This window comes from Typha latifolia, chromosome 9, assembly GCF_019914945.1.
Source record: "Typha latifolia isolate L0001 chromosome 9, TyphaL0001v2, whole genome shotgun sequence".
Classification (NCBI taxonomy): Eukaryota; Viridiplantae; Streptophyta; class Magnoliopsida; order Poales; family Typhaceae; genus Typha; species Typha latifolia.
The window spans coordinates 4173479-4191165 of NC_133094.1; the positions used below are offsets into that span (position 1 = coordinate 4173479).

At 41.8% G+C, this 17687-nt stretch overlaps 3 protein-coding genes across 4 annotated transcripts; all 3 read left to right on the plus strand.

The window, feature by feature from the left end:
* Nucleotides 1-678, plus strand: LOC140795459 (uncharacterized). The gene has a single exon (XM_073148014.1). It carries the CDS (start codon nucleotides 51-53, stop codon nucleotides 387-389), a length of 339 nt encoding a protein of 112 aa, XP_073004115.1. The 5' UTR covers nucleotides 1-50; the 3' UTR covers nucleotides 390-678.
* Nucleotides 679-2411: 1733 nt separating this feature from the next.
* Nucleotides 2412-11518, plus strand: LOC140795618 (peptidyl serine alpha-galactosyltransferase). 2 transcript variants are annotated; one of them, XM_073148297.1, is made up of 9 exons: nucleotides 2878-3012; nucleotides 3211-3530; nucleotides 3663-3833; nucleotides 5084-5327; nucleotides 5444-5644; nucleotides 5773-6245; nucleotides 7678-7842; nucleotides 7938-8181; nucleotides 10484-11518. In XM_073148297.1, exons 2-9 carry the CDS (start codon nucleotides 3490-3492, stop codon nucleotides 11144-11146), a joined length of 2202 nt encoding a protein of 733 aa, XP_073004398.1. In that variant the 5' UTR covers nucleotides 2878-3012; nucleotides 3211-3489; the 3' UTR covers nucleotides 11147-11518. The 2 variants fall into 2 exon arrangements, with proteins under 2 accessions (XP_073004397.1, XP_073004398.1); XM_073148296.1 differs by lacking the exon at nucleotides 3211-3530 and having other exon boundaries at nucleotides 2412-3012.
* Nucleotides 11519-15423: 3905 nt separating this feature from the next.
* On the plus strand, nucleotides 15424-16212 carry LOC140795052 (uncharacterized). Its single transcript, XM_073147411.1, has one exon. The coding sequence runs from the start codon at nucleotides 15424-15426 to the stop codon at nucleotides 16210-16212; it is 789 nt and encodes a 262-aa protein (XP_073003512.1).
* Nucleotides 16213-17687: the final 1475 nt, after the last annotated feature.

Below are 17687 nucleotides of genomic sequence, written 5' to 3' on the forward strand. Positions count from 1 at the left end.
CCTTTTAATCTCTCTCTCTCTCTCTCTAAAATTTCCTCGTCACCTCCACCATGGCCGGAGCCCGGCCCTTCCTCATCGCCGCCACCGTCGTCGTCCTCCTAGCCGTCCTCGCCGCCGCGTCGGCTGACGACTCCGACTCGAGCATCCTGACGCCGGTTGCGATAACGCCGGTGTCGGACTATGGATCGGCCGAAGTGCCGTCGGCCGATTACTTGGACACCGACGACGCTGCGCCTGCTGGAGCCCCTCTCGGGACCACCGCGACCAAGCCTGAGGACGACAGCGGCGCCGCCGGATACTCGCCACCGCCCTCCGGGAACGGTGCTTCTCCCGTCGGGGCAACCACCGCGGCCGCCGCCGCTGCCGCCGCGAGCATCTTCGTCTTCTGATCGTTAGCTCTTAGGGGGTGTTGTGAGAGGGTCTATTCTTGATCTTCTTAATTAATATGCTTGGAAATACGTGGAGCTCTCTTTGTTATATCTCGAATGGAGACTATGTACGTGAACTGTTCATTCATATTCTAGTATTGTTTTGGACTTCCCCGAGATGAGGATGAGGTGAGAATTTAAGACAGATCTCTCGTGTGAATGTTTCCCTTTGTCTCAAGGGTCAACATAGAAAGTAATGTATGATCATTATTAACTAACTATTTTATATCTATTTGACTTAATTATTTCACATTTGAATAATGAAATGTTTGATGGAGAGAGAAACTATCTTAGTTGTTCAATCTTTAGATAGCTTAGGTTGCAAATATATATCTTCCCACTTTCTCTCTTGGACTCCTGGGTTTGATTGCAAGACGTGCCCCAAGGGGCTGCCATTTGTTAAAATCGTTTCAAACTTCGTTTCTTTGTCTGAAAACTCATGCAGGATAGATTGCCTTCCAATGATAGAACTCCATTAATGGAGATTGGCTACATCGAGATCACCAAAGAGCAAAATCCTTTGTATTCTATTATATATCGAAGAGCAGAAATACTTTTAGATCTTAAGGGCTCCGAGCACTCTATTATATATCGGATGTGGAGGGATATGTTATTATGACCCTGGATTAGTTTTACGTTAATCTAAAGAAAAGCGATACCTGGAAGCCTCTTCCTCTCTTATCTCCTCATTTTTTGAAACTTTTTCTTTAAATTATGTTCTTCGTGAAGCAACAAACCAAGATGCCAATTGGATTTAGTTATTATCTTATTTTGAGCTTCAACTTTTTAATAAATTTTTTACTTGGACACGGCCGTCGTATAACGAAATTATTGTTTACATCATATACATATTTTTACTATTTATAAATTATGCCCTATAATTTAATGAATATTTATAAAAAAAAACTCTGCTATTAAATCCGTTAGCCAAATTTAACCACAACCCTAGGTTAAGCTAACTATACTAAAAAAATTATAAAATATCATCAGCTATGTTATAATTACCCAATATATACTATAGGTATTTTAGTTATTTATTTTTAAAAAAAATAAATTTGATGGAATATTTCCATCTGTCATGATAGTTTTAGTTCAATTCTAACGGAGGGTATTTTTTACATATATTGATTAAATTATATAGCTCGACTTATAAATAGTAAAGTATAAACTATAATTTTATTAAAATGCAGAGTATTATATGAAAATTTTCCTAAAATTATAAAAAAAATCTCCTCTCCACATAGATAGAAGCCTCCTAACACCCTTTTCTAGATATAATTTGTACCAAAAATCTATCATTTCTTGCCTACATCACTTTTTTTTTCTGACTAAATATGCATTTTATTGGAGGGAAAGAGAGAGAAAATAGTTTGCATTGCATCAAACATAGGTAACAAGTAATAATTCATCCAATTATGGACTTAAAATTCTCTCTGTATATATATATCTGCAATTTTTATTTTTAGGCTGCATAAATTCGCACTATAATATATCTATACTAAAGTCTAAGAAAGAACGTGTGTCTATATATATATATATAGTTAATATGGTACTAGAGCGAGAGGTATCAAATTTATACCTCAATTTGATATACATTTTTCTTTATAGAAAAAGTATATATTATCTTAAAAATAGATATATTATTTGTCAGTTACCTAATAGTTTAAGATTTTAGGACAATTAAGCATGGATCTAATATAATTTTAAAAGTCAAATGAAATGTAATTTTAGTTTTTCTACTTTTGAAAATAATAAAATATTCTTTATTAATGATTGTTAGGGTAAAATTAAACCAGAGTATGTTTGTGATATCTAAAGTAAAATGTAGGGTTGAATAATAAATATCCATAGAATATTCTATGATGTTTACAATAATAACAGAATATTTTTAATTCTAAATATATTTTTAAAATTAAAAAGACCATTTTGCTTAGTAAAATCGAGACCTTACTATGATAGAAATTCTCACACGAGTCACATCAATCAAACGCCAACAGAGAAAAAAAAAAAAAAAAAAGCTTAGAAGGAGACAAATGATAGTAATCGAAATCTAGAAATGCCCAGTAGAAATCAAATGCGCGAAGGGATGCGATTGGCAATTCCTCCTGGTGCAATATACAGGAAAGGGTACGATTCAGGGAGGGAGTCTTGGGATCTCGTTCGACATTTGCCCAATTTCTTTTATCCCGTGACAAGATCTGTCGCTGACGACGCGTTCGATAAAAGTCCTCAGAGGCCATGAAGATTGGATTTCTGGCTTGAAACCCATCTCAGTTATGATGGCAAGAATTGGGTTTTTTCTGATGTTGTTGCTAATTGTCTTGGCGGCGGCGGCGACGGCGGCGACGGTGGAGGAGCAGAAGGCGCCATGGAGGATCCACACGTTGTTCTCGGTGGAATGCCAGGATTACTTCGATTGGCAAACAGTGGGGCTGGTTCATAGCTACCGCAAGGCGCGGCAGCCGGGGCCCATCACCCGCCTCCTTAGCTGCACCGACGAGGAGCGCCGCCATTATCGGGGGATGGACCTCGCGCCCACCTTCGAGGTCCCTTCCATGAGCCGCCACCCCCGGACAGGAGATTGGTAAATTCTCATTGTTTGGTTGGTATTTGTTAGTTGCATTGAGTTTATCTGTCTTTGGATTGTGAAAATTTTGAGATTACACGGTATGACGTTCAAAATTAGAGCTTGTTAGAGTTCAGTTGGTAATAAAGTTTGCCTTTTGAGATGAAATTTCGAGAATTGAGTCAAACAAGATAACACATGTGACTTGCTGAATAGGTATGCAAGTTGACTTTGTTGGGTTCCACTTAGTTTGATGGTTCTCAAGGTAAAGGATGTTCTACATTTGTGATAAATATTGGACGACTTGCTCCTTCTTTATTGGGAAAGGTATGTGAGGCTTGTTTCCTGTGCTATAAAATGAAGTAAGATGCTAGTCTATGTGGACTGCTAAGTCTTGCTCATATTGCGATGGTATCTCTGGAATTCACTTATTTGGGTGGGGGAGAGGAAGTATTCGGAGGCCAATGAAGCCATTAAATCTTAGTATCTCACAAAATGAATAAAATAAGATTTTCTTTATCTTTCATTCTTCATAGGTATGTTCTGAAATTTTCTTTAATTTTTCTTTAACTACAATGTTATAACATTGCCAATATTCTAGTGTCTGGAGAGAGCGAAAAATGTGTGGATTGATTATCACTTTCTTCTCCCTATCTTCTTATTCTCAGGTACCCTGCTATTAATAAACCTGCAGGTGTTGTCCATTGGCTAAAGCATAGTAAAGATGCAAAAAATGTTGACTGGGTTGTAATTTTAGATGCTGATATGATTATTCGAAGTCCAATAATTCCTTGGGAACTTGGCGCAGAAAAAGGCCGGCCTGTTGCTGCATTCTATGGGTATTGATATTCCCTGATAAGTTTTTTTTTTTCTCCCTGGTTTAGCTAAACCATGGAAAAGGATAAGACTTTGATTCCTTTGTTCTTTCTTAAACTTATCACAAGTTACAAGTTTATAAGTTTATAACTGCATCTAAGCTTATTAAGTCTAGGAAGATGAATGCTATGGTTTGTATGCAACTTCAGCTTTAATCGATTCTTGAGCGCAATTGTTCTTTTCCTTATTTTTCTCCTGATTATATCATAAAATATTTTATTCATGCATTTATAACTAAATATTTAGTATTCTTTTGCACACCTATCCCTCAAAGAATGCTATTTTGCATATATTCTGCTGAAATTATTACAATGGTACATTTGCCCTTCTAGATGGATATGTCATCCATTTATATATACAGAATATAGATGGAGGTTTGGAAGTTTAGAGGAATATGCATGAATTCTGAGTGGAAACATATACAATCGATGAAGTATAGGAAGATTGCCAAGGCTTCAAGTACTGCACAGGACCACTTCTATCACTAGCTTGGGTTCTCTGCACCTATTACGAAGTTGCATTGTGTTCAACATTTTCACAGTATAAGGAAGTAAAGTGGATAGATTACAAAATCGATTGTATAATTGTGAGTCTAGATTCTAATATATATATATATTTTAATCTGAAATTTGATCGGGCTTTACTTTGTTTTAGGGGATCCATAGACATGTGGAGTTTTGTTTCAAAAGAATAAGTGGCAAATTAAAGCTTTCAAATATTGTAAAGTTCATGATTGGAATTCTACAGAATCATATTAATAAATTCCTTCAGAAATAGTTTTTACAATAATTTGAAAATCATAATCATCCCAGCATGTACAAGATGAATTATATCTTGTTTCATATAATAAAATTTCAAAGTTGGATGTCATAACCAATCAAGGTTAGACTTTGAAATAGAACATTTATCATAGTTCTCATCAGCTGAATTAATGGTAATGTGGATTGGATCAAACCGGTTTTCCTGCTTTGAAATAAGGACCCCCTTATAAGCACTTGTGGTTTTGGTATTTCTTAAAAGTAAAGATTGTCATGCTGTGGCACATATATTGTCAGCCATAGATTTGATTCCTCTATGTTGAAGACACTGAAAGTTTTGTTTATTTTATTACTTTTGATATACATTAAGCTTCTATCTAGTATCTACTATTTGAGTATTTTCTGTTATTGACCCTTTTCCAATATTTATCCAGCTTATGTGTTCTTTGATTTAGATACTTAAGGGGCTGTAATAATATACTTGCACGTCTGCACACGAGGCATCCAGAATTATGTGACAAGGTTGGTGGACTTCTAGCTATGCATATTGATGACTTGAGGGCTTTGGCACCATTGTGGCTTTCAAAGACAGAGGAAGTCCGAGAAGATCGGGCCCATTGGGGAACAAATATTACTGGTGACATTTATGGCCAGGGTTGGATAAGTGAGATGTACGGATACTCATTTGGTGCAGCTGAAGTAAGCAGAATTCGTGTTCTCCAACAAATTCTGTAGCTGCTTTGCACTTTTGCCTCATTACGACAATATGTTTTCTTTGACAATTTCCTTTGTGTTCATTGTATTATCTTCGACAGGCAGGCCTTCGCCACAAGATAAATGATGACTTGATGTTATATCCAGGTTATATTCCAAGAGTGCATGCCGAGCCTATTCTCCTGCACTATGGTTTGCCATTTAAAGTTGGGAACTGGTCTTTTAGTAAATTAGACCATCATGAAGATAGCATTGCTTATGATTGCAATCGTCTTTTCCCTGCACCACCATTTCCTAGAGAGGTAAAAAGGCACAGTTAATCATATTGCAACATTTAATCTGTCTGTTGAACTTTCCCCAGTAGATAGTCAGGTACTCGGATGTACTACAAAACACCATAGTATGATTTCTGGTTGTTTTGGGTATGCAGGTCGAGATGATGGAAGTTGATCGAAATGCACGTCGAGGCTTATTTCTAAGCTTAGAATGCATTAACACTTTGAATGAAGGACTTCTGTTACATCACGCATCAATGGGGTGTCCCAAACCACAGTGGTCAAAATACTTGAGTTTTTTGAAAAGTAGGAGATTTTCAGAGCTTACCAGGCCAAAATACCTAAAACCTCATCAGATGGGTGATCAACTGTCTAAGGAAAAATTGATCTCTGATGAATCAGAAAAGGCGCATCCTAAAATACACACTCTTTTTTCAACAGAATGTTCAACATATTTTGATTGGCAAACAGTTGGGCTTATGCATAGCTTTCATTTAAGCGGCCAACCTGGTAATATTACACGGCTGCTTAGTTGTACTGATGAAGACTTGAAGAAATACAAGGGCCATGATCTTGCCCCCACACATTATGTTCCATCAATGACCGAACATCCACTGACTGGAGACTGGTAATCTATCTTTAGCTCAATTTATATATTTTGGCCAGAAATAGTTTGTTCCTGTGCATCCTTTTGCGCGTGTAATGCTGTAATGCATCCATCTAAATGTGAATACTCTAGCTTCATGTTGACCTTCCCATTAACATATTTTTTGAAGATAAAGGTCGGACGAGTTTGTGGATCAAATAATAACTCCTTACCATTATAAGACTATATTCACTTTCGCTGCACTGTCACAGTTCATGGCTTGATATGTACATATAGACATGTATCGTGTATACATCCATGTATTCAAAATATGCATACAATTCCTTTCTGAAAGATAGTCTAACATAGATATAGGGACAGTGCTGATGTATATATATGATACACACACATGTGCATGTGTGCGTTAGATTCAATAAGTTGAATTTTGACCTTACATCCTCTACATTTTTGGTGCTTTATGCTTTTTGTATGGTACCCCATTTTGTCCACACTCCATAGGCTGCATGGGAATTGAGTCCTTAGCATGGATGGCCATGCCGGCAGCGTACCGGCACGTGGCACGAGCGGCACCCCTCCTAATAACTTGGCCATCGATCTTGTCGTCGAGCTCACCGTCGCCGTTGCCGCTCACTGCTAGCCTTCGCTATTGTTGTCGCCGCTCGCCTTTGCCATCGCCCGAGCTCGCGTCGGGTGCCCTAGCTCGAGGGAGGAGAGAGAGAGAGAGAGAGAGTATCCGGATCCGCAACTTAAGTTTTAACTGATAAAACTTAAGTTGCGGATCCGGATCCTCTCTCTCTCTCTCTCTCTCTCTCTCTCTCTCTTCCCTTCCCTCGGGCTAGGGCACCCGACACGAGCTCAGGCTACGGCGATGGCGAAGGTGTTACCTTTTTCTCTCCTTTTCTTACGGCGGTCCGCATGGTCCGTGTCTGTGGCACGGCTATCGTTGTTCCTAAGGTTGTAGAAAGATGATCTCACCTGTTTCCCTTATAGGGGCTCAAAAGTTAATTCTGAGTTTATTCTATCTGGACACTTGGCAATCAACTTCTTAATTTTTGAATTCCCTCTAGTCATTTGACATTAAGTTGTTCCCTCGAGACATGGTGATGCTTGCACCTACTTTTGATTTTACTCAATGTAAGGGAGTACTTGGACGATTTCTTCTATATCTTACTTTGTCTCTTCTCAGTCAATTCCTGCTGCAGTTATCCTAAGCTATATCCCTACTTGTATTGTGTGTGTTATATTAGTTAAAAATTCATGAAGTTATGCTTAAGTTCTGTGGATGTTCAAATCAACAAACTTTAACAATCATACATAATGGTTAACACTTGTTTGGTCATGAACATATGCTGTGAGGGAAAATATACATACATACATACATACATAATAATAATAATAATAATAATAATAATAATAATAATAATAATAATAATAATTTATTTCTTCTTGTTAGGTACCCAGCTATCAATAAGCCAGCAGCAGTTCTCCATTGGCTTAACCATGTGCGGACTGATGCAGAGTTCATAGTTATTCTGGATGCTGATATGATAATGAGAGGTCCAATTACACCATGGGATTATGGTGCAAAACGTGGCCATCCAGTTTCAACTCCCTATGAGTGAGTGCGTCACATTGATAGAGATAAACAATTAAACATAACATGCCACTAAACTGTTTATATGTTCTCATGGAATTGTCCTTTTCATGTCTCAGATACCTTATCGGTTGCGATAATATTCTTGCAAAGATTCATACTCGCAATCCTGCAGCGTGTGACAAGGTTGGTGGTGTCATCATCATGCACATAGATGATCTACGGAAGTTTGCCTTACTGTGGTTGCACAAGACAGAGGAGGTTCGGGCTGACAAAGCTCACTATGCAACGAATATTACTGGGGATATATACGGAGCTGGTTGGATAAGTGAGATGTATGGTTACTCATTTGGTGCAGCTGAGGTATGTTTCATTTTTCATTATCAATACTGCATTTTATTTTTCTCTTTTAAATTTGAATAGGTCTAGCCATCTAGTTTACATCTGAATTCATCATGAACATGATTATGACTTCTTGCTTGCCCTTATACCAGAGATGTCTACCCTCGAAGAACTTTATTAGCAATAGTCCTCTAGACTTATCACAGATTCTTCAATCTTGTAAAATTTCTATAACAATAACCATCCCATCTGCTGCATGCAACATCTGAATTAGCAGGTTTAGTTTGTCCTTTAGCTTCCTTGATATTTCTTCTTGATGACAGTCTACTTGAACAAACATTAATAGTTGTAATTCTATATTTTACCTATCTCTTCCCTAGTACCTCTCATTTAAAATTAGTTCTCAAGTAATGAATGAAATTGTTCATTAACTGCTTCATCTTTGAAATGGTTTTCCTCTAATGGAGGTGCATATTGTGATGATATCATGATAACCTATTTATTGCCTTATTGGTAAGCCCATTTGTAGTTTTTGTACAATATATGGATAGATATGATAGCTGAGACATGAACCTTGTCAAAAGGGGGACACAATGGGCGGGGAGAGATGATAAAAAAAAGTTACATCTATATAATTGTTGTCTGTAGATACACAGTCAACAATAGTATGGTTTAGGAGTTGATATTTTGGATTTAGGTTTTATATCATATTACAAGTAGCGTACTTTTTCTGATAAAAGATAATGAAGCATCTCTTACTTATTAAGAAAGAACGGAAGCAGGGATTTAAACGAGCTGAGCTTGAGTGAGCTGAGTAGGCTCAACTCAGCTTGACTTGAAATAGCTGGAAGCTAATATCTACCACTGCTCGAGCCGGCAAATAGCCGGATTAAGATTGGTTCTATTGGCTCAAATTTCAATTTCGAATAGGCTCAATCAGCTTGGATTACAAAAATCCAGCTTGAGCGACCCACTTCTCTGTTCCACCAACTGCCAGGAAGCTCTAAATCTAATAAGAACATTGTGAGAATTGTGGGACAGAACTTCTGATATGGGACTAAACAGAAAATCAAATATAATAGAAGAAACTAAAAGCAGTTGCACTACTATGGATTCGAAAATTGAACCCTTCAGCACCTTAAAAAGTGCTCTACCAACTTCGCTAGAGGATGCAGAGTGAGAAATAAACAACTATATATATATATAGTGTATTACACTATTACTAATGCATATGTTCAAGCTAAACTGAGCTGAGCTCGAGTGAAATTCGTCTCATTTAGCAAGTGAGTGAGCTCAAGTCATACTGCAAGTGCAAACTGAGCTCGAGCAGCTTGCAAGCTGACAAGCCTTTTTGACAGCCCTAGATGAAGTGGTGCAAACTAAAAGTATTACATACAAGAAATAAGTTACGCAGTATCCTTTTGTTAATTTGATTTCTGCTATAGTACCATGTCCAAGTTTTGTCATCTATATGTCTGTCTTAGTTTCTATAATTAGACACAATATTTATATGTTCCTCTTTGCTCTGCAATATTAGATTTGGAAATCTCTCTTCAAGTTACCCTTTTAATGATCATATTGACAATGCTTCACAAAATAAATACTGTACGCCCTTTTTCCTTAAAGGGCTAATACCGACATATATCTAAACTGTATCCACATCTTTCATTTTTTTTATACTTCAAAGAAGTATATTGTGTATATCCATGTTGTAATAGGTTTAGTACCAATAGTTACCCAGTACAGATACACACAAGGATATTGGGCATATATATTTCATAGATTCCACGTAACCTTCACATAGGATCATCTTGAGTAAACTGTACTGTAAAATGATAGATTATTATGATATTATTTACACATAAGAAATGAGACTAAATTCCTTGACATCAAGCTATTTGTAAGCTCAGTTTACACCCTTTTGTATCGTACACTGATCTGCATACATGTTTCTCCTCTGTTTCTGTGTGCATGTGTACCAAAATTATCTTAAATATTATGTAAAAGATTTCACATTTTGTTAGCTATTGAATACACCTAGAGATTTTCAAATGCTCATCCTGAGGTGACATAAAGTGGGAGGACTTGAAGGTCACAATCTTGAACCTATGTAGAATCCAAAGACAGACTATGGGGTACTTCCTTGATCAATGCATTCATTTGTATTATTCATTGCATATGAGTACTCTCAGGAATCAGGACCCATACAGCAAATTCCAATTAATGACGGAACAAGGCTTCCCTGCTGTTTTTATAGTTGAATGTTGTCTCAAAACCAATTTAGATCTTCTGAGTGACATTCTCCAATGTTCTCCACATGCAGTTGAATCTCAGTCACATCATAAAGAGGGACATACTGATATATCCAGGGTATGTCCCTGAACCTGGAGCCAGTTACAAGGTGTTCCATTATGGTCTGAGGTTTTCCGTTGGTAACTGGAGCTTCGACAAGGCTGATTGGAGAGACGCTGACATAGTTAACACATGCTGGGCTAAGTTTCCTGAACCACCTGATCTATCTACTGTCTCCACAGATGACGAAAACAGTCGGAAGAGGGATCTCCTAAGTATTGAATGTGCAAAAACTTTGAATGAAGCTCTATATCTACATCATCAGCAGAGGAACTGCCCAACTCATTTTGAAAAAGGTGCAGGAACATTTATGTCAATAGATGAAAGGAACAGTGAGAACTTGCATGTCACAAGGAAAAGCCCTATTTCCAGTTTTGCATCTAATGTGTCATCATTTCCTCAATCAAGCCGAGTGTTCAGATCCTTGAGGTTTCGGATTGTTGCACTTTGGGCTCTTCTAGTGTTAGGCTTCCTGATTGTGATCTCCATGGGCCTCTCTAGCAATAAAGGAGAGGGTTCAAGAGCAAAGTCTAGTAGAAGTAAGAGAACACACACTAGAGTTCTACCTACCAGTGGAAACAACAAATTTTACGATAAGGATGATTATGATGTTGATATAGCTTCGAAAGCTTGAAATATTGTAAACATTATCTTTTCACATGTGCAATTTTCTCATGCCGAGCCAGTGCCGGATATTGTAAATGACGCAGGTGGCTGACGGTAAAATGGACCAACAAGTTCAAGAAGGTGAAAGGATCACTAAGGTGGAATAATATTAACTTCATCATAGATGCCCTTCTCAGAAGTTTGTTTGGTAGATGGTTGCTAACTTGAATATCATTGTCATACATGATGTCTTATCTTTTTGGGGGAAATTGATCCTTTTGGAAGTTATTATATCATTGAGGTATCTCCACTTCTCGTCAATCCATAGAACTTTTTACAGATGTAATCAAACTGACCGTGCTCTCTTATTATATTGAGAATTTTGTTGTTTTGTGAGAAATGTGAGCATAGTGCATATTCCTTCTCTTGTTGGGAGTGGCTTTTTGACAAAAACTAGGCCTCCTCACAAACTTATTTACCCAGTAGATCCATCTCTCAAACTAATTACTTAGAAAAGATCTAGTTTTTGGCATGTCAACTGCAAATAAATAGGTCCAATAGAAAAATGTTGAACTCTTAACGTTTGCTGATCTTTTCTAAGTGTTTTATTACAAATATAAAATATAATCTTATCAGTGAGAAATATAAAAATACGGAGATTTGACTTGTATTTATCTTATCTAAATTTAAATTTAATATTTTTCTTAGCCTAACCAATTGTAATATGATAAACTTCTCCTGTTTACCTTAGTTTATCAGCACTAGAGAGGACTTAGACTCGGCCTTAAACGAACTAAAACATATACATCCATTTAAAAAGGAATTTGTATAGGTTCTCACTTTCTATACTAATCTCTATTAGGAGTAAAACATCAAAGAGAGTAGCATTGAATTTTTCAATGGAATTTTTCAATGCTTTACATTACAACTCATGTAAAAGTATTTTTTTTTCCATTAGAAATATGAAGTGGCAGCTGAAGTGTTTAAAATAGACTCCTTTCCTTTTTTTATATTAAAGTTTGAGAGGAAATTATTTGAGTAAATAAATTTATGAGGAGGGCCAATTTGGTAAAAACATAATTATTAGGACAAACTTTCCAAATATCACAATTGGGCATTCTTCAAAATATCATAATGTCACTAAAATTATAGAGCTCTTTCAATAATATCATTCTGTCGGTTAAATATAACTAATCATAGTTAAAATTAAAAAAAAACTGATTGAGAAAAGACTATTTTGCCCTTATATGCATTATTTGCAATAGTTTTAAAACTATCTAGCATTACCCAATATCAATCATGCTACTTCATTAAATGTTTCTTAAAGAAGTAATAGCAATTATCCCTTTTTTTTTAAGTTTTCAGTGGCAATTATGTAAAAACAAACAAACCCAAGTTTGTATTTGTATGGACCATGGCTATAGCATTTAATTTCTTATCACTGTCTAGATATATTCTAATATTAAGCTAAAATTCAGTGTTAATATATGGTGATTAGAGAAAACACAAGCCTCCAAGAAATCCTTTCAAAAGAAAACCATGAGGAGGTTTGCAAAAGAGATGGACATGCTGCATTGCATGCTTGATTTGATATAAAGAATGGTCATGTTTTCTAGAACAAGGACATACTGGTCATATGGAACAAGGATCTAGGGTGGGTTGATGTGGCAGCGGTATCAAGGTATGCTGCCCACCTCACGATCACCCTTACGACCGGACAAACCTGGATCTGGACCACCGTGTATGCTAGCACCGCTCTGGAAGGGCAGCAGGAACTCTGGGAGGAGCTGAAGAACATAGCGTCCATCAACATGCCGTGGGCGATCATGGGAGACTTCAACGCGTTCCTGTCTGTACAGGAGAAGAGAAGCAGCGGGGTGGTCGCCCTCGGGCCTAAAGGGAAGGCCTTTGCGCGGTTTGTGGACGAGACGGGGCTGTGCGACCTTGGCTACGAGGGTATTCCATACACCTGGTGTAACAACCAACAAGGCTCGCGCCGCATCTGGATTCGGCTCGACAGAGCCCTGGCCAACACTGAATGGGTCAGTGACCATCCGGAGTGCAAAGTCCAGCATCTAGACCGGGGAGCTTCAGATCATGCGCCGCTGCTCCTCACGGTGCCGGCAGGAACGACGAGGAGCCAACGACCATTCCGGTTCGAGCTCCTCTGGATGGAGTATGAGGAGTGCCAGAACATCATCCAAGACTCCTGGAAGCGGCGAGCCGGCGGCAACCCAATGCAAGCTTTCACTCACAGACTGAGTGAGTTGAGAAGAAGCCTGAGCAACTGGAATCGCACGACAGTGGGGAGCGTGGAGAGACGGCTAAAGGTCACAAACCAGAAGCTGGCTGACCTCGAGGAGCTAGACGCCAACGGCATGCTGCCGGAGGCGGGCCAGCAGAGCCTGAGGAGCTTCTACAACTGCAAGATAGCCCTAAACAGGCAGCTCAACATCAAATGGTTGCAAAGATCCCGGTTAAGGTGGACGGAGGAAGGTGACAGAAACACGAAATTCTTCCACATCTCGGCTACCTTGCGACGCCGTCGCAACATGATTGCAGGCATCCAGAGTGACGATGGGTGCTGGGTTCAGGAGCAAGCCGAAGTGATCCACTGTTTCAAATCCTTCTACCAACGGCTCTGGGGAGAAGCGGAAGAGGCAGACCCCCGAAGGATGGAATGGCCAACACTCCCTACCATTTCGACAGAGGAAGCGTCAGACCTAGTGAGGCCGGTGACGGCTGAGGAAATTAAGGAAGCGGCGTGGAGCCTGCCGAGAGGGAAGGCCCCCGGCCCAGACGGAATGCAAGCCGAAGTATACATCAAGTACTGGAACACCATGGGTGAAGACCTCTGCCGAGCCGTCGGCCATTTCTTCATCAGCGAGGCCATGCCAAAAGCATGGGGTGATACCTTCATAACATTGATCCCGAAGAAGGAGCACCCCCTCAAGGTGGCGGATTATAGACCGATCGCACTCTGTAATGTCATTTACAAGGTTATCGCGAAGGTCATGGTAAATAGACTTAAGGTGGTGCTGGCCAAAATTATCGGCCCGGAGCAGGCGGCTTTTGTCGCCGGCCGAAGCCTAGAAGACAACACGCTGGCTGCCCAGGAGGTGGCACACTCCATGGCCACGGACAAAAGCGGACAACCCATTATGATGATCAAAATGGACATGGAGAAGGCTTATGATAGGGTCAGTTGGCCGGCTGTGGTGGGTGCGCTACGGCAGATGGGTTTCCCAACTCGGTGGTGCAATTGGGTGCAGGCGTGCATAGCGTCCCCCAGGTTCGCCTTGCTGATAAACGAGTGCCCGACCACCTGGATCACCCCTAGGAGTGGCCTGCGACAAGGCGATCCGATATCCCCCTACCTCTTCATCATCGTCACGCAAGTGCTATCGGGTCTCATCAACGAGCAGGCGGCGCGAGGCCTTCTGCGAGGTTATCGGGTCCGAGATGTGCAGCTGTCCCACCTGCTCTATGCAGATGATCTGCTACTCATGTTGGAAGCCTCGCCGGAGAACGCCAACTGCATCCTCGAGAGCCTGAGCCAATATGAGATCATCACAAACCAGAGGGTGAACTACAACAAGTCGGAGCTGTATCTGTCCAATCGGATCGGAGCTGAAGATGGCAGCCAGCTTAGTGTTCAGCTAGGGCTGAAGGTGGCTGGCATGCCGTTCAAATACCTCGGGGTGCTCATCTCGGGGAGGCGAGTGAAGGTGAAAGAGCATCTGGAGCTGGTGGAGAGGATTGACAAGAGGCTAGCGGGCTGGAAAGGGACGCTCCTCTCCCAGGCTGGCAAGCTTACCCTGATCAAGGCGGCATTGCTAGCGATCCCGTCTTACTGGCTTGGCAGCACGTGGGTGCCGGATGGGGTACTGGAGGAGATAGAAAAAAAAGCCCGTCACTTCCTTTGGAGAAACCAGGATGGCCACGGCCTCCACCTGATGAACTGGGCGCAGGTGACGCAGGCCAAGCGCCAGGGTGGTCTCGGTGTCCGGCGACTTAGATAAGCCAGAACTGCCCACCTGGGTAAGCTGGTGTTCAAAATGCTAAACAGGGAACAGGCGCCATGGATTAACATAATGCAGGCCAAATACGGGAGACTGCACCCGTGGGAGATAACGAAGACCCACCAACCATTATGGATGTGGCGAGCTCTCACCAAAACAGCTTCTCAGCTAAGAATGGGATGCCGAGTGATGATAGGGAACGGCAAAGGCACTCGCCACTTTCGATCCATGGCTGCATGAGGTCCCGTGGTCCAGACTGCCAAGGGTCCTGGCACCTAGGCTAATGGAAGAAAACCTGAGTGTGGCAGACCTCACCTGCGAACACCAAAGGAATCTGGGGATTTTGGTCAGAGAGGCAGGAATGGAGCTGGCCTTCGAGATCGCAACCTTCCCCATAGGTGCCGCCACCAGTGAGGACAGATGGATCTGGTGGCCGCACCCAAGGGGGACGCCTTCGGTTAAGGCGATATACCAGTCCCTGCTTCCTCAGAGTGACCAACTCTGGGCAGGGTGGAGTAACCTCTGGCAACTGCAGGTGGCTCCGAGGATCAGAGTATTCTGCTGGAAGCTCCTGTGGGGTAGGCTCCCAACGCGAGCGTACCTCCACTACTTGCACGTTGGCCCCGAGGATCCTTGTGCCATGTGCGGTCTGTTCAGTGAGACAAGTGAGCACCTCCTGTTCTCGTGCAGATACAGCAAGGAGGTATGGAAAACCCTGGGCACCAGAGAGAGGCTGGAGACTGCGGAGATCGATCAAGAATGGATCACCAAAGCGTGGAACGCAAGCGCAGAGGAGGATGGACGGGCAAAAGGTTTAATAGCATGCACGCTGTGGTCACTGTGGAAGAGCAGAAACAGAGTTGTGTTTAGAGGAAAGCGGTCGCCGGAACTAGCCGTGGTCCGGGCCGCGGTCAAAATGGCGGAGTACCGGTGCGTAAACAAAAAGAAGAACCCGAAGCCAAGGAAGATAAGGAAGCCCTGGGAACCGCCGGAGCCGGGCTGGAGCAAAGCCAACACTGACGGAGCACTAAAAGCAGGCGCGCCCCAAGGCGGAGCAGCGGCCATATTTTGAAATGCCGACGGAGAGTTTCTTCAGGCGGGATGGGAGCCGTGCCCGGGTACCTCGGCGCTCCAAACGGAACTCTGGGCCATTAGACTGGCGTTGAAGATGGCGAGAAGAGGCTCTCGACTCGAGATAGAGTCGGACTGCACCGAGGCCATCAGATGCTTGCAGCAGCCCGAGCTCGGGCCATGGCGCGTCCGTAACCTGGCGCGCGAATGTGCGGAGCTCGCCAATGGCGTTGGTGAGGTCCGGTTATCCCATGTGGGGAGAGAAGCCAACTCGGTCACTGACTGGGCAGCAGCGAGGGCCAGTGTGGCATCGGGTTACTGCCAAGTGGAGCGTCTAAGCAACGCTCCACCGGAACTATGTAAGCTTTTAACTGCCGACACTGACACGTGGCGGCAAAATTCAATAAATAGCTAACCTCAGCTCTTTGCACTCAAAAAAAAAAAAAAGAGTTTAGAAAATATTTCTACACCTTCTTCCTTGCCGCCAACCTAGCTGGGAGGGTAGAAAATCCTATGGTAGCTTTCGATGGCAATGAGACTTCGACTATTTACATGGAAACTCTATTGAGGCAAATTGCCCACTCGGGCCAATCTGTATGAGATCCAAATTGGACTTGACGATAATTGTGCCTTATGTGGCATTCGTCTGGAGACCATGGAACACCTTTTTTTCTCATGCAGATATATCCTGGAGGTGTGGGCCTAGTTGGCTACAGATCAGGGATGGGAATCCGATGGAGGGTGCAATGTAGACTTCAACTGGCTTTGCATGGAGTGGCATCGGGATTAGGCTAAGGATGTCGCTCGTAAGGTGCTCATTGGAGCAACTCTATGGATGGTTTGGAAGTAGCAGAATGCTAGAGTCTTTCTCAGAGACAATGAACAACCGAGAACGGTGGTGCATAAAGCAGCGGAGCTCACTCAGGATTATGCCAAGCCACTCGATTCGGGGAGCAAGTCGGCTAAGCCTAGGAGGGGGTGTAGATGGATGGCCCCGTTCTCAAGATTGGTCAAGGTGAACATGGACGGTGCATTCTCGGAGGGTGACTACCAAGGGAGAGTTGGAGGCGTGCTTCGGTCGGTCGAAGGAAGGCGCTCTTCTGAAAGTGGCCTTGGAGCCTACGCTAGGGACTCCATGTTGTTGGCTGAAAGCTAGGCCCTCCAGCTTGGGCCGGTTCTAGCAAAGGGACTCAACTTGGTGGAAGTTGAGACCGACTCGCTCGAACTTGTGCAGATCATAAAGGTGGAGATCGATTGTCCGTGGAAACTCTGAAGTCGAGTTGCTGAGTGCAAAATGTTTCTCAGATCTTTTTCAAATTATTGTCTTTTGTATGTATTTAGAGAAGAAAACCGTGCGGTGGACTGGATGGCCAAATAGGGTAAGACTGCGTCTTAAGCTCTTTTGTTGGGTCAGAACGAACCTATACCCCAAATTTTTGTAATTGCTTGTCTTTTGATCCCTTTAACCCAACTAGG

What these genes read in the sequence shown, in the direction of transcription:
- LOC140795459 (XM_073148014.1), top strand. Translation starts at nt 51, where the DNA reads ATGGCCGGAGCCCGGCCCTTCCTCATCGCCGCCACCGTCGTCGTCCTC.
- LOC140795618 (XM_073148296.1), top strand. Translation starts at nt 2,705, where the DNA reads ATGATGGCAAGAATTGGGTTTTTTCTGATGTTGTTGCTAATTGTCTTG. An exon ending in CCAGTTTCAACTCCCTATGA is followed by an intron (nt 7,843 to 7,937) that starts GTGAGTGCGTCA and finishes TTCATGTCTCAG; the next exon opens with ATACCTTATCGGTTGCGATA. An exon ending in ACTCATTTGGTGCAGCTGAG is followed by an intron (nt 8,182 to 10,483) that starts GTATGTTTCATT and finishes CTCCACATGCAG; the next exon opens with TTGAATCTCAGTCACATCAT.
- LOC140795052 (XM_073147411.1), top strand. Translation starts at nt 15,424, where the DNA reads ATGGAAGAAAACCTGAGTGTGGCAGACCTCACCTGCGAACACCAAAGG.